The sequence below is a fragment of the Vanessa atalanta genome, chromosome 2 (assembly GCF_905147765.1).
Source record: "Vanessa atalanta chromosome 2, ilVanAtal1.2, whole genome shotgun sequence".
NCBI lineage: Eukaryota > Metazoa > Arthropoda > Insecta > Lepidoptera > Nymphalidae > Vanessa > Vanessa atalanta.
This window is the reverse complement of record NC_061872.1, coordinates 6,340,102-6,355,000: the sequence shown is the minus strand read 5'-3', so window position 1 is coordinate 6,355,000 and position 14,899 is coordinate 6,340,102. Positions and strand designations below refer to the sequence as shown.

The following is a 14,899-nucleotide window of genomic DNA, read 5'->3' as shown; positions in this document are numbered from 1 at the left end:
TTGACCGCGAGAAAACTATCTTTGTTGATTAGATAGCATAATGAAAATGTATCGAGCAGCGATCTTTAGTTTTTCAGCAGTTTCACTTTCAGCAGTATTTGAACAGTGATGTCAACTTGGGGTTTTCCTCACAAATTTAGGGCAAATCAAGATGTACAGCAAATTTCTAGGAAAAAAATGAACAAAATCAAAGTATAAAAACTGAAAATATTATATGAAAAGAATGTTAAGAAGAAGTAAAATAAATGTATGATGTACACAAAAGTTAAGTCAAACTAAATTTGGGAAAAGGAAAGTTAAAAAAATTAAAATAAAAATCGCTTTATTTTAAATTATATATAAGTACTAAATTTCCTCTCAAATATATAAGCTTTAGAGGGTTTAAGGGAGGAAAAAATCTGTAGGAGTTGGTATCACTGTATTTGAAAAAAATGTTTACATGGACGTACTTGTCGATAGTAAAATATATAGCCTATTCCTACTTCTATTAGAATATGCTATATACAAATCAATGTAATATGCCTCGAACACAGCGTCTGACTATTCATAATTATTACTCTTTGATCTGAGTGAGAGCGAACGAGGCCGGCCGGCAGCCCGGCAGGCAACGACACCCGGCGGCGACCGGCACTATCCGTCCTTCGATGCAATAATAATATTCTGTGCTTTCTGCGAATGAGCTCGCTCGCTGCTCGTTGTGCTTTGTTCTGGTCAATTTCTTAATTAAAAAAAATTATCAGCAGTGTTGGGAATATTAAATATAAAAAAATACAGATGATAAATTGATTTGTAAATTAGAAAACACAATAAGGTAAGATTTTTAGTTCTAACTTTAGTGTTTGTGTTTATTTTTGACATGTGTTAATTTTAAAAAGTTACGTTAAGCATGAATACACAACAACTTTACAAATTTGTACGAAACGCTACTAACACTACTACTCCAATTATTGAATTAAATAAATTGTTTTGAATATTGTTTTAATTAAACTTTGAAATTAAGGTATTCTTAAATAATGATTTACTGAGACAGATAAAAAAATAATAGTAGTTAAAATCTAGTAGTTTATTAGTTTTGTATTTGTATATTATTGGATCACCAAATTGATCGTCCACGTAAACAAAATGTTTACTGTACAATAACCGATCTAAATATTCAGCTTAATAAATACGTACCTAAATTGTCAGATAACGACGAAATAAAAGATAATATTGTTTGTTTTTGATATAGTTTAGCAACGTACACAACAACCAATTACATTTAATTAAAGTTATTGTTATTAATATAAGAATATTTTTAAAATTTGCAGAAAAAATATTGTGTAGATAAATAATGGAATTATTTTTGTATCATATTCATATAATGTACATACCTATTTAGTCTAAATTAGGTTTGTATACTTAGTTTTAAATTAAAACAAAAATAGAATTATTTAATAGGGTCAGTAATTTGAGTTGTGCATTATCCATATGTTATACACATACTGTGGAAATATTTCTCTTATTTTAATAGGGCGATGACATGTCTTCGTAATGTAGTAAAAAACATCGTAATTATTAATAAAATTGCGTTTTGGTAGTAAAAGATAAAAATTCTACGAGACGTGTATGGCCTATAGGGGCTCGGGTCATGGTTAATCAGAGTCTGCGTGCATCCTATTCCTTGACTGTAGTTAGTAGTAATGTGATACAATACTTATTCCATACTTCGTTTTAATTTTGATTAATATTAAACATTCGTGTAGCTACCTGTACCGTTTTGCGACGTTTTGATCTCTTTTTTCATAAATGTGTAATTTTCTAAACATATTTCCTATAAAGGAGCCATTAATGTTCGTAATAGATTTAAAAAAATCATTATCTACGTTGTTTATCGAAAAATGCTCGTCATATTAATCGATGGCAATATAATTCCGACGCGTTTGACGATGGGTACCTACTGTATTTTTTGAATTACTATCAATAACGAGCTAAATAGAATTTGAAACACCAAAACTATATATATTAGCCGATTCGAAGCTAAGAACGCCGTATAGTGCACTCCGTGATTTTTGCTAAGCAGAAGTTCTGATTTAAAATAAACAGCATTTACTGCGACCTTGCTCCGCTTTGAATAACAGGGATACACAATTACATTTTTTACATTTACATTTTAGTAGAAAATTTAAGATCTACAGTCTGTAAGGGCTCTTTTAAGGATAATACCAACCATGCATGATTTGACATGAGTATAATTACTAGCAGAAGAAAATGTTTTTTTTTTTTTTTATTCTGGCAGGTAGGGAGTTTATTAGTAATAGAATAGGTATTTAAGGTCCGTACCAATTTTAACTCTACTATTTTTAGTTCGCTGTAAGGTCAAGTTAAAATGTGCGGCTGCGTGAGAGTTCTCCGCATTGGCAAGCCGCTACCTAAGTCATGGCATCGGAGACTCTTCAGCTCTTCTTCAACGCCACCACCTATCCAAGGAGTTCCATATACAAAACTCAGTGTTGGAGTTCCGAAAGAAATATGGCAAGATGAAAGAAGGTATTTAAAGTTACACCTATATGAATTCAGTAATCCACATAATTTTATTCTCGACTTACATTAAAGTACTTACGACAGTCTCGTTCCTATTTAAAGAGGAACGTAGTTACTGCGTAATTATCAATCGCAATTCAGAATATTTATTAGATTGATTGGTATGATTAGAGTTCAATATATCTTGTTCCATAACATTATTAGGATCAACATTTTATAAGGAAACCATAAATGCTATTTTATATATTTTTAGGGTGGCCATAGTACCAGCAGTAGTTAGTAAATTAGTCAAAAAAGGGTTTAGTGTTAATATTGAAGAAAACGCTGGGACATTAGCAAATTTTCCAAATAAGAGTTTCGAAGAAGCCGGCGCCAAAATCACCAGCTTAAAGGATACTTATCAATCAAGTAAAGTTTTTTTTTGTAAATAATTAATTAGACTAAAAAAACATCAAGTCCATATTTACTAAGATGTGACGACGTTTTCATATTTTTTCAGACATCATTTTAAAGGTACGTCCTTTAGCTGATAATGAAGTTCAAAATGTAGCCGATAAATCCACCATCATATCATTTTTATATCCCGCACAAAATCAAAGTCTCATACAAAAACTGGCAACTAAAAAAGTTAACGCATTTGGTAAGTACCGAATAAAGATTCAATTATTCAAAATCCTTTTATAGCAACTGACAATTATATTTTATTTCATTGTTTCGATTCTTAGCAATGGACTGCATTCCTCGTATAAGCCGCGCTCAAGTGTTCGACGCGCTCAGTTCGATGGCTAACGTGGCGGGCTATCGCGCTGTCATCGAAGCGGCTGCTCATTTTCCCCGTTTTTTTTCTGGTATGGCAAAAAAGTAATAGATACTACCAAAAATATGCTTAGGTGATATTTTTACGTATACTCCATAACATTGTAGATATTATTTATGATAAAATTCTTCTTTATTGAAGTATTGCCTTTGGACCATTGGGTCTCTTTTACTAAGCTCCAAGGCTTCCTAGGTAAGCCTTGGAGCTTAGTATACCACATTACTAAAAACAAATTAAATGCGGGTTGGTCGTATTTATGTAACAGAATTTCATCTGATGCATGCATGCTTTCTCACGATAAACCCAATGAAGCATATGAAATTACAATGGTTCTTGCCCGGATTTACACACGTTAAGATCTTCGGTTCAGAAACAAGAGTCACATATTATTATCTGGGCTGTATTGCCTAAATTGTATTGTAATTTAAATAAAACGAACGTTAAAATTCTTCGTTAAACAATTTTGTATCTAATAAGTAAGATGTCGATGCACCTGAATACATAATATTTATGTGGCATCTGCAAATGTCAAATAAAATGTAAATTAATAAGTGGTGGTCTGTAACAGGCCAGATGACCGCCGCGGGCCGCGTGCCCCCGTGCCGCGTGCTGGTGGTGGGCGGCGGCGTGGCGGGGCTGGCGGCGGCCGCGCAGGCGCGCTGCATGGGCGCCGCCGTGCGCGCCTTCGACACGCGGCCCGCCGTGCGCGAACAGATCGAGAGTCTTGGCGCTCAGTTTATTACTATGGATGTGAAGGTAAGATAACGTTGTTGTCATCCGACGTTTAGTTGCCGTTAAGGGTTTTAAATGGCTCAAAAACCATTCACTTGTAGGCAAAAATCTATCACTTAAGGTCACAGTTTTAGACGTTGGTATTGTATATAGGTATATAAAATACTGATATACATAAGTTTCTCTCCGTTGAGAATGACCGATGATGTTATAGAAATGGTTAGGGGGTCTATAAGAATATTTAAGAGGACTTCGTTAGTATTTATCTGGATTTTTTCATCGTTAGTTTTGTATCGGTTCCGAATGCCTTCAATAACATTGTATAAAATTATAAATTTAAACTGTACGAATTTTATTTTTATTAGTTAATTATTTTTGGAATTGTAGAAGTCTAAGCCAGATTTAGATCACCCTATAATGGAATATTATAATAAACACTTTACAAAGCAAAATAATATTTCAAATTTTTTGCAGAACCTAGAAAATACAAGTTGGCAAAAGACCAATTTCAAGTCTGGTATGCCCAAATATTGTTTTGTTTTTGGCTATCATTTTAATGAATAAATTTAACAATTAAAAGTAATGCAATAATTATTTTATATTAAGACAAAGTTTACCATAACATTATAGGTTTCATTTATGTAATACAATAAAAGCGTTTTAATGCGGTTTTTGCGGTTAAAGAGTAATCTAACACATGTCATACTCGTATAATTTTACTACACGTGCGTACGTAATCGCTAATGATTTAATAAGACATTGACCAGGTTCGTGATACGCTAGGTGGCTGACCTTTGTCGGTTTTACGATAGAAATGCATAAATAATGGACACGTCAGCGTCTAAGTTTATGAGATCCAGTACATGAAACCCACGTCTTAATGCACATATGAATATTTATCGCCAAATTTTTGTGATTTCATCCTTTACGTGACTTGCTTGTTAGTTTATGTCAGCTTTTTTTTTTCAACTCACACTCAACACAAACAAAAATATGTTTCATGCCATTTATCATAAATTTGCATTTATCTCAAGGTCTAATTCATAATGCTAGTTAAACTTGTGGACAAAACCTTTAACGTAATCATGAGTGTAAATATTTGCTAAGAAATGAAAACAGCCACCCAGCTACCTGCGTCTATTACATAATTCAACAATTTCTTATGCACATGATTATTGACTGCGACTTTGCGTGCGCTTTTACGGAAGAAAATACTTTTTTTTTTGTATTACCTCAATATTATGTATTATAATTTCACGCCAGTTTTCGAAATCTTCATATATTTTGAAGTATTTTATGTAAATATTATATACTTACAGTTATGTTATAAAGGATATGTTACTTATGTTCTTATTAAATTTACATATTTCTATTTAAACATACATTATTTTATTATGTATTTGTAGGTACATACTTCCAATCTACATTACAAATGATAGTTTTTTTTATATTAAACAATAATATTATTACAATAATATTTTAGTAAAAAATAATAATATTCCATATGCTATAGTTGTAAAATTCTTATACAAATATAAGGAAGAAGGAGCTGGTGCGGGCGGGTATGCCAAGGAGATGAGCGAAGAGTTCCTCAACGCAGAACGGGCGTTATTGGGAAAAGAAGCCAGGACATCAGACGTAGTTATTAGCACAGCTCTAATACCTGGAAAACCTGCTCCACTGCTTATTTTAGAGGTAAACTGATACTCTTCTAATTATGAAATAATGCATCTAAATATAACGTACAAATTATTAAAACTGTAACTAAAGTTAAAATTGTCATCAACACACATTATTCAGGTGTCCAAGATAAACAAAAACTTCTTTAAAATTTTCTTCTTCTATTTTGTATAAATTAAAAAAAAACAAATGCTTCCTCCCATTGTCATTTTTATTTATATACATATATTACATATATACATGTTGTAAAGGAAAATAATAATAATTAAAAAAACAATTTAAAACGGGTACTATTCTGTAGGATGCCGTTCGCGACATGGCCCCAGGGAGTGTGATAGTAGACCTGGCGGCCGAAATGGGCGGCAACATACAGACGACTACTAAGGGCAAAATAACAAAGGTGCATGATGTTACACACATTGGTCTTACCGATTTGCCCAGCAGGATGCCCGCACATGCCTCCACTCTCTATGCCAACAATATCTCTGCCTTCCTTTTCAGCTTAGGTGAGTTTAGCTTAAATTTTATTATTATGAAGTCATACTAAAATATTCTTCGTATTTCTAAACTGCATCGTAGTCAATGTCGTGTTAAATTATTAAATACATGAATTGTCATACATTGAATTAAATAATTTGTAATGATTACTACATTAAAACGTTTTTGTCTTTTTTATAATTCTGTAAACTAAATAATTATGTGTATGCCGTTACGTAACAAGTAATAAAATAAATCAAACGAAGCTATTTATTTCTTCTTTAAATAAATGTTATAAGAATTGTAACTTCAGGTTTTTTCGTTCGATATATTATTGATGTTTATCTTTGATAATATTATATACTTTCTAAAAGATGGCCAATCGACTCGTTTCGATATCAATAGAACTAATTGACGACAATCGACGAAATCACGACAAACCCTAATCATGATAAAATTGCAATAATGACGTCCATCCATTATGGCATTAACAAAATATTCCGCAGATCGAAATGTGATTTCGAGTGCAACATAATTACGAATTTGACGATTATATAAATTTCATACGATATAAATAAAATTCAGATAAAGCTGTTTGTTCTGTTACATATTATCTACTTTTGTGTTTTATAACTGATTTGAATTAAGTACAATAAAATTGATAACGTTTTTATTTCGTATGCATTAAAATGCTTGATAATGTACTATACGAGCGTACTTAACAATATAAAGTGATGTAATTATTGAGTCCATCCCCAATTCTTTGATTTACAAAAGTCGATATCAAAATAAAATAATTTAGTTAATATTATTATGAGAGAGTTTATTATTAACACTAACGCAGAAACTACCAGTCCATGTTAGAAATTTATTTAAATACATATATATAAATTATTTAAAATATCCTGTATTTGTTTAAAAGTTAATGGCTTTATAAATTCCCCCTAGCACCTAAAGAAACAATCCAACAAATATATGAAACTGTACTAGTTTTAACTAATGAGATGCATCTCGTGATATACTTGTCATATTTAACGTAACACAAATTAAGCGCGACTTTAATTGCGGGGTAAAAATAGTTGAATATGTATAGGCAACAACGATCACTTCAACATCGACCTCGAGGACGAGGTGACGCGCGGCGCCATAGTGCTGCGGGACGGCGCGCTGCTGTGGCCGCCGCCGCCAGCGCGCGCGCCGCCTGCCGCGCCCGCCGCCGTCAAGGCCGCGCCCGCCGCGGTCGAACCACCTAACCCCTTCAATGAAACCCTGAAGGACACTTTCTTGTACTCCACGGGTAAATTACATGATATTTAAACTATTATAACCCTTTATCGATATCCAACTTATATGGATTGATAGATCCGGCATCCCACTGTGGAGATACCATCCATCTTCCATTACTTTGATTTGAAACAGGCAGTCTTTATTATCACAATGATATGTTTAGCATAGTTTCAATTAATGCAGCTATTGAGCAAACACATATTTTTGATCCTTTAATTGATAACATTTATGATGTATAATGCTACTTTTACAAAAATATATCCTTTCAAATTGAAATAATGTTATAAATTTATTCAATTAATTTGCTCATACTTTCCAGGTTTGGCTAGTTTAATTGGACTTGGAATGGCCTCACCGAACCCAGCATTTACAACAATGACAACAACCTTAGCTCTATCAGGTAAATATGATTTAGATATTATTGATTAAAGGGAACTATGAACATTATCCTCAACAGAATAAATACTCAAAAATTGTATATTTTTATTATTTCAGGCGTAGTAGGCTACCACACGGTTTGGGGAGTTGTTCCCGCTCTCCATTCGCCCCTTATGTCAGTAACTAATGCTGTATCTGGTATTACTGCTGTTGGAGGCTTACTTCTCATGGGTGGAGGATACGTGCCTGAGACTCCAGTTCAGGTATCGCAATTTGATCCGTACATTTAAATTACACTAAATTCAGTCAGTCTCAATATATATATTTTCTCATTAATAGTGTTAACGAGCATTATTTCGTTTAAAAAAAAACTGTATAAAATTCTATTTCTAGTGGTTAGCCAGCACTGCAGCTCTTATCTCATTCGTAAACGTATTTGGTGGATTCCTCGTAACACAACGTATGCTGGACATGTTCAAAAGGTATTATTCGCATATTCAATTTCCAAAGTTTTCATATATTGTAATGTTTTATTATACTATATAACTTTTCTCTAACACTCAGGCCAGATGACCCCCCGGAGTATGGATACTTATACAGCATACCAGCTGCTGCGTTACTTGCAGGATACCTTACAACTGCAATGCAGGTATTTTTACTATTATGTTTATACTATAATTTGACCTTGAAATATTAATATTAGGAATGTATTCTGATGAAGCATTATTTTCTAGGGGTACCCTGAAGTACATCAGATGGCTTATCTCGCTTCGTCGTTATGCTGTGTAGGTGCTTTGGCCGGCCTTAGCTCACAGAAAACAGCACGGAAAGGAAACTACCTGGGAATGGTTTGTAATTTTCATTTTTTTTTGGTACTTGAAGCTACGTAAGGATTTATATCAATTGGATACTGATTGTATTTAAAAATGAAGTCACTTGATGATTTTAAAATTATTTTACAATTCTATTTCAATTATACATGCAACTGATGATTAGAAAAGGCATTAATAGAGAAACAGACGCAGCTAAAAGACTCGGCCCAAGACCCACTCATTGTAATCTTGATGACATCAGCATCAATCTTTTGATCATTGTAAAGGCATTGAGACATCAAAGATGTTATGAACATTATTCCTTCGTCAGTAATTAAATTTAAATTATTAGCTATTCTGCAATGTTATTTTTTTTCTTATTATATAAATAAAGACGCAGTAATAATGTTCTTATCTGTAAAAATGGTATTTGAACAACTTTTTTTGTAAAGTCTAAAAAAAAGTGTTTGTATCATTCTATTACATTTGATTATTAACGACGGTAACTTGGGTTCAGCTCGTCTAGTTGTGATAACTCTTTAGTAATATGAAGTTGCATTCATTTTATTTATTTTAAAAACATTTTTTTATAGAAATAATATACAAAAAGTTGTATTATCATTGCCTATAGATTGGCGTTTCTGGTGGTATTGCGGCAACTTTGGGACTCCTGACGCCAAGCGCTGAAGTGTTGGCACAAATGATTGGTGTGGCGGGTATTGGAGGCGTTATTGGTGGCACTATCGCCAAAAAGATCGAGATCACAGACTTACCACAACTTGTTGCTGGTTTTCACAGGTAATCGTAATGTACAATCTACATTATTTTTGTGGATATTTTATTTGCTTCAACATACTCAGGAACTTGCAGGGCTAGATTTGATATATTGTGCCCTAGGCTTATGCTCCCGCCGCCCTGTATATCAAAAAACTGAGTAATGTATTAACAATTTAATTCAGTTTTCTTTTTTAGATGCGTTTTGAGTTTTTAAGCGCTCATACCTACTTATTTTTTACTTTATAGTTTAGTGGGCATGGCGGCGGTGCTGACTTGCGTAGCCACATATATGCACGATTTCCCTGCGATGGCTCTCGACCCCACTGCGGCTACTCTTAAAACATCTCTTTTCCTGGGCACATACATTGGAGGAATTACATTCACGTGAGTATTTGTTTTAAAAAAAAAAATATTTTATATAAAGACAAGTTTTTTTGTTCCTTTTTTTATGCTTTCATCTACTTATCAAATTTATAAAGTAGGTAATAATGTGAAATATTATTCTAAAGAAAGTCTACCATTATGTAGTTTATTATGTACATTTTTACAATATAGAATATTGCTAATAATTCCTTAACTAAACAATATAAAAATATACATTTTGGGAGTTTTAAAGACTTTAGAAAATATTGAAACGAACGCATGCAATATTGTTTTATGATCTAATTTTTATTTTTATATATCGACAATGTTTATATACCTTTACATATCAACAATGTTTTGATGTCCGATTTTATTTTCAGTGGATCTTTGGTTGCATACGGTAAACTGCAAGGAGTGCTATCTTCAGCGCCATTGCTTCTGCCTGGTAGACATGCTATCAACGCAGGCCTTTTAGCCGGTTCCCTAGGCTGTGGAGGAGCTCTCCTGGCATTCCCTGAAGCTCCGGGATTACCACTTTTGTCAGCTGCTGCATTGCTCAGTGGCATACAAGGGTTGACCTTAACTGCTGCTATTGGAGGTAAAGTCATTTCAATGAAATATTTTGCAACAGTAATCCTGTTCGAATCATTCGATCTAAAATGAAAATAACTTATATTTAAGGTGCGGATATGCCTGTCGTGATTACTGTTCTAAACAGTTACTCGGGCTGGGCACTGTGTGCGGAAGGATTTATGTTGAACAATTCTCTAATGACAATCGTGGGCGCCCTCATCGGTAGCTCGGGAGCTATCCTTTCCTACATTATGTGCAAGGTCAGATATTAATATAGCTATCGAACAGAATATTTTTAAGTAATACAGTTGTAAATATTGATATATACTTATAAATCCGTATACATATCTGTTACTTATATTATTTTGTATGCACTAATAAATCGTAGTCTCTAAAACATTTTATGAGATATGGATAAGGCTTTCTCAAAACAAAGATAGTGTAATAACCGCAAGTACGAATGTGTTGCGAAACAGGCGATGAACCGCTCCCTGCCCAACGTGATCCTGGGCGGCTACGGCGTGACGAGCGGCGGTTCTGCGCGGCCGGCCGGCGCCACACACACCGAGCTGAACGTGGATTCCGTGGCCGACCTCATACACCGCTCCTCTTCCATCATCATTACTCCGGGTACAATGCCGAAATTGAAATTTTCTAACCAAAGAGTAAATAGGGATTTTCTAGATAAAGACGTCCATCTTAAGCTAGTCAGCACTATCAGCACTTTCTAGTCTAAATAAAAAATGTTTTCACTCAAGCTTCTTTAACAGGGTTATATTATTAACACGACAATTGATTATCTTAAATTTTATATTAATTGCATTTAATATGAAGTTTTTAAATAATTTAATGTTTATGTTCAAAAGGTTACGGTTTGTGCGTAGCGAAAGCACAATACCCTATTGCTGAGCTCGTAGATATCCTCAAAGGCATTGGAAAAAAAGTGCGTTTTGCTATTCATCCTGTTGCTGGTAAGCATTGCTTTTTTATTGTCAAATTAAACATACATACAACATATAAATTACGTTGTTAATTTCAATAATGATTTTTATTATGTACGTTACTAGGACGTATGCCCGGTCAGTTGAATGTCCTGCTCGCTGAAGCCGGAGTACCTTACGACGATGTCTTTGAAATGGAAGAAATCAACGAGGAATTCCCTGAAACTGACTTAGTTTTGGTTATTGGTAAGTTCGATATTGACTGACCTAACAAATGTTATAAATGTGAATTTGTTTAATCGTTTGTTACGATTTCACGTCTTAATTTTAATCAATCAATATGAAATTCCCCTCCCCCCTTTCTCACACACATACGAAGCTGCGGGCTTTAAATAGTTTTTTTTTAATAAAATGTTTGCAACTAGTGCATCAACAATGTTGAGAAAGTATTGAAAGCATGTTTATATGTATGAACTTCATTATACTATATTAATCAACTTAAAATATATTGAAACAGGTGCCAACGACACTGTTAATAGTGCGGCTGAAGACGATCCGGAGTCGCCCATTGCAGGCATGCCTGTACTTAAAGTTTGGAAGGCTGACCAGGTATACACAAACACATCACATCATATGAAATGATTTTCAAAATTTCAATTACATGCCTTTTTTTTAAATCATTTAGTGAAGGTTTTTGTAGAACATTACCAAATAACTGTATGTATAACACACGTATCTGCGCAATTCCCATTATATTATGTTGGACGCACATTCTCTATTCTCTCACTGTCGTAATCCAATAGGATGCCAACTCAATACAACTAATACCTTTACGTGCTTCCAAACTTCGGGCTGATACTGCATATTAGCCTTACTTAAAAGCTTATAATTAGAGTTACGAAGCTGGGACGAATACTAACAGACATACCAACTGTTTTATTTAGTTTCCATAGTTAAGTTTCTCAATTCTATGGTTATTCTCAGGTGGTAGTAATGAAGAGATCAATGGGCGTCGGCTATGCAGCTGTTGACAACCCTATCTTCTACAACCCCAACACTGCCATGTTGCTTGGTGATGCTAAGAAGACTTGCGACGCTCTACTCGATAAAATCAAACATCTCACAGCATAAATATAAAGTATAAAGATGTATTTTTTTATGAATTCTTCAAAACATCTAAGGCTTATATAATCTGATTAGGCTGTTTATAAAACAACTAGACTTTCTCATCTCAACGATTTATTTTAAGCTATAACCTTAATATATATGAATAGAATACAAGTAAAAACTTGTTTTTTCAAATCGTCATTTGTTTAAGGGCATGATATAGCATGCAAGCAAACAAAATATATTGCATTGTATTAAGAAAGATATGGCAACCGATACGCGAATGCAACGCTAGCAGCTTTATTTGTATGGATAAAATGAAACATTCACCGCACATTATAATTGAAGTAGCCCATCATTGTCAATATAAAAGCCTAGGGTTTTATAGTTACAATCTACCAACCATTCAGGGCCGGATTATCAATTAGGTAGTATAGACCTGCTTGCCTTGAGGCCGGGCGTCGACGGTTAAGGTTTTAAAAACATTTTTTAATTATTTTTTTCTGCTATTTTCTTTATATGGTAAATAATATTGTAATTATGAATAAAAGTGCGATGTGGTAGAAAAATAAAATTAGGTAGCTAGAAAACGGCAAAGGTGCCTCGAAACCGGCATTTCCTATGAGCCCTGACATGATTATTCCAGCCTTACAACCACCCACTATCCCACAATAAAGTAGGATTCGTGTCACGGGTCCTTTTATAATAATAAAAATACCAATTGATCAGCAATTAAAGGAGATGTTTCTTTAGAGATTTAAAAAAAAATCATTTCTTCAGTTTAAAACGGACTCTCTAGTAATTGGGCCGATATAAGTCGTTTGTTTTCCTTTGCATAATAAATAATAACGCAGTCGATATTAGTAAAGTTAACTCGGAGAAAAAAATATGTTGATTCAAGAAGTACTTGCTATATGAGGACGAGTAGTCAATTACATATATTCTGACATCCTATACACCGTATTGGATTCCTGGATAATCGAAATTTAATTAACTAATTATAATTAAAAACACAATCAATTTTAAGATTTAATGTAAAAATGATTACTTTTATAATTCGACACAAAATATTGGCTTATTTTATGGTAGCTCAAAATGCTAGCAAGAGCTACCAGTGAATTCGTATTTCCAATTTAATGGCAACTATTAAAAATAAATCAAATTAAATAGTTGATGTATATTTACAATTAGTGCGTTAAGAAATGAATTATACCGATGTGATACAGAAGTGCCTTCACTGTTTGTATTTACTTCAATGACATTACTAGTCTTATTGTACATCACGACGGTAAATTTAGTAGAATTTAATTATATATTTTAATATTTGGGAGAGATTTTTTTACACGAGAAGAGCAATATACGTTATTTTATATACAATTTCCATTTTTATAAACGCTTATTCAATTGTTATATCCCATCGTTTTAAATCTAGTCTTCCTTATGAAAAGTGTAATTCAGTTTGTAAATATATCAAAAATGTGAATATACCAAGACCATTATCAGCGGGCTATTGTATTATCAAGTAGCTAATCAACTGTAAAAGTATTAAATCTATACTTATTTATTCACAAGAAATATATGGAAATGATAGGTCTAAACGCACTGCACTGACTTCTTAGGTTAATATTAAAAAGTTAGTGTCATGAATTTTAGACCTCTTTTATTTATAGTAAATAATGGCGAAGAATGCGAAATAGAATTATTGTTGTCAATTTTAAAATTGTATTTCTTTTAATGTACTTATGGGAATTGTGATATTCTGTGTAATATCCCCACATTCCATCTCAATATAAATATAATTATTACTAAATGGTAACTATCAATATCATTAAATATCGATATTTTTATTTATGCCTATATAACATACAACTTAAAAAGAGATTATTTTATGAGATACCACATTGATATCAAAAGTCGAAATAATAAAACCAGCACGATCACACTGTACCTATCTGTTTGGTATTTGATTGTCAAAAATTATTATTATGGCACTTTGGCTTTCTATTATGCTAAAAACGCATAATAAATTATATAGGTTCTATTGCCTAGTTTATCCATCGTGCATAAAAATAAACTTTTAACATAATGAACATATGGAGCAGATGTTACACCAAATTATTTTATTTTTACCATTCCATGTGAACTGTAAGCGATTTTACATAACGAAGCTAGTATTTAATTTTAAGTATAATTTACGATAAAAATATTGAGATTAAAATTGAATTTATAAATAAATATAGATAAAGTTAAATAAATTTTAATAAGACATAATAATAATAAACGAAATCAATTTAAATAAAACTTCTATTGTCATCTACGTAATTGTTCTTTTTTTTTCTAAATAAATTTGTTACTAAATAAGAACATCTGTTTTTCTTTTATTGCCTTCATCGCCCTATTTATACAAGTAGGTAGTATTATTTAAGTAGTATATG

General features: G+C 32.8%; 1 protein-coding gene across 3 annotated transcripts; it reads left to right on the top strand.

Annotated features, from left to right (window-relative positions):
• Positions 1-641: 641 nt before the first annotated feature.
• Positions 642-14,716, top strand: LOC125071393 (NAD(P) transhydrogenase, mitochondrial-like). Of its 3 annotated transcripts, XR_007119916.1 has the most exons (24): positions 643-811; positions 2,344-2,526; positions 2,774-2,928; positions 3,020-3,160; positions 3,246-3,368; positions 3,906-4,093; positions 5,609-5,764; positions 6,051-6,255; positions 7,320-7,523; positions 7,833-7,913; positions 8,009-8,154; positions 8,285-8,373; positions 8,456-8,540; positions 8,626-8,739; positions 9,335-9,501; positions 9,727-9,864; positions 10,224-10,441; positions 10,525-10,676; positions 10,893-11,046; positions 11,283-11,387; positions 11,484-11,603; positions 11,875-11,966; positions 12,342-12,587; positions 12,621-14,715. XR_007119916.1 is itself a non-coding variant. In XM_047681630.1 (23 exons), exons 2-23 carry the CDS (start codon positions 2,366-2,368, stop codon positions 12,150-12,152), a joined length of 3,054 nt encoding a protein of 1,017 aa, XP_047537586.1. In that variant the 5' UTR covers positions 642-811; positions 2,344-2,365; the 3' UTR covers positions 12,153-12,175. The 3 variants fall into 3 exon arrangements, 2 of the variants coding, with proteins under 2 accessions (XP_047537586.1, XP_047537575.1); XM_047681630.1 differs by lacking the exons at positions 12,342-12,587; positions 12,621-14,715 and adding an exon at positions 12,110-12,175 and having other exon boundaries at positions 642-811; positions 11,875-11,983; XM_047681619.1 differs by having other exon boundaries at positions 12,342-14,716.
• The last annotated feature ends 183 nt before the right edge of the window (positions 14,717-14,899 follow it).